Source organism: Pollachius pollachius, assembly GCF_949987615.1.
Source record: "Pollachius pollachius genome assembly, chromosome: 8".
In the NCBI taxonomy this organism is placed as follows: domain Eukaryota; kingdom Metazoa; phylum Chordata; class Actinopteri; order Gadiformes; family Gadidae; genus Pollachius; species Pollachius pollachius.
The window spans coordinates 12592724-12594653 of NC_136941.1; the positions used below are offsets into that span (position 1 = coordinate 12592724).

The 1930-nt window shown below is 49.7% G+C and overlaps 1 protein-coding gene across 1 annotated transcript in view; it reads right to left on the reverse strand.

The window, feature by feature from the left end:
- The window catches only part of LOC307079848 (ERC protein 2-like), a gene marked incomplete at both ends in the record, with an annotated part of 113078 nt that extends 111429 nt beyond the window's left edge, over window positions 1-1649 (reverse strand). The window contains one exon of the mRNA XM_079742356.1: window positions 717-1649. Coding sequence (XP_079598482.1) covers window positions 717-1649 — 933 coding nt within the window. The remainder of the gene's footprint in view (window positions 1-716) is intronic.
- Between the last annotated feature and the right edge of the window lie 281 nt (window positions 1650-1930).

Genomic DNA, 1930 nt, shown 5'->3' on the forward strand with positions numbered 1-1930 from the left:
CTAAAGTCTAAATGGAGTCAGACAGACATATAGGCAGAAAAGCAGGCGGAAAGGAGAGAAAGAGATGGAGTGAGCAAGCAAGCGAGGGAGCGAGACAAAGCGATGACAATATGTCTACACACACCAAATGAAAAACATCCATATTCTTGCCAATCTATGTGCTTGCCAAGCGAGCATGAGCGACATAAAGCTTCAGAGGAGCTGTGATCATTGATGGAGCCTGGGTACAACCTGAAACGCCCAGCGGTACGTAGGCATTCTAGTTGCTATCTGTGTTTCCATGGGAACATCAGTTATTTTATCATAGCACCACATATCACTTTACCTGAACACACCCATTGAGACACAACTGATAAACAGATGAAAATGGATTCTGGCTCTGATTGACCTGATTTACACTTTAGACAAACATTATTATTATAAGTAGTAGTACGTAATTGTTGTTTTTATTTGGTCATCTATCAAACAATGTATATCTTTTTTGACGAAACAATCAAATATTACAAATTTACGTATTAATAACACCTGCCATGCCTGCACTTTACACAACTATATGGTTGGATGCTGTTTGTCGCATTGCATTGTATAATGACAACAACATTGAATCAAACCTGTTTTGTCATTGATATTTAGTATTTAGCTTGCATGAGGTATAAAGTAGATAGTGTTTTTTAAACCATATTGTATTTCTGTCAGACATGGGCCATTGTGCTCACCTGCCAGTCCTCTTGGTTATCTCGGTACTGGTCCTTGGGCATCAAGTTCCTTACACCTTCCTCCCGCCTGACCCCCCTGTCTCTCTTCATCTCAGGGCCCCAAAAGTTAACACTGTTCACTGTGCCGGATTTCCTCCTCCCATCCCTACCAACGTCCATCTCTCTCCTAAGCTGCTCGTTCTCCTTCTGAAGTTCTCGGAGCTGGGACTGCAGATCCAGGGTGGACCCTTCTCCGTCCCCCAAACAGTCCTGTGCTGGCTGATGTCGACTCGGCGGGGCCCTCAGGCTACCAGGGCCTCCTGGATGCGGGTGATGGTTCTGGTTTCCATAGGGGTCTGATGGTGGAGGGATCCCGGAGAAGGTAATGTTGGGGCTGCTGCCTGTCGCAGTAGGGCGGCCGGTGTACGAGGCCCGACCGGTGTTCCTGCCCAAAGTCATGGTGCCTTTTGGGAACCCCCCTGAGGGCTCCAGCGCGTCATGGTCACTGGGGTATGTGGTGCCTTTGGGGTAACTCCCTGAGGGCTCCAGGGCATCATGATCGCTGGGGTACATTGTGCCCGATGTCGCGTAGGCAGCGCTGACCGACTGGATGTTCTCCATGGAAAAGGTTTTACCGCCCGGGGCTGTGGCCGAATTGGAGGCTCTCCTTGCGTCTGACGCTGCTGCCCCTCTGGGTTTGGGTTTTGACCCTGTCCTCGCCGAGGGCCCTGGCCTAGCAGCTGGTTTAGTGGCCGGAGAAGGCCCCCCACCGGACACCGAGCCCGGCTCCAGCCCTGAGCGGCAGCCCGGGGTAGAGATGGTCCCCTCCTTAGACTTGCTCTGCTTGGAAGACCTAGCGAAGCGTGAGGCAGGACTTCCATCGCTGTGACCTCCGGTCTTTGATGCGGCAGATAACTTGCTCTGGGCGGGCTTAGCTCGGATGTTTAAAGGCATCGTTGATTGGGATTAAACTAGTGAAGATCATGGGGTAATTTCCCTTCATTGGGGGAACATTGTTTTGTTTTGTTTTTAAAGGAAGGCCAACTCTTGGCCTCTTAGATTTCACCTACCCATCTGTGCAGCTAGGATTGCAGAACTCAGAGGCAGGTCGTTAGAATGAGGAGATTGCATGAGGGATCAGTATTGGATCTTCAGAGGTTCTCGACGAACAACGTAACATTGACAATGTGGTATCTCCAGGCGGACGCTACGCCATTCATCTCAGTAAAAAAAAT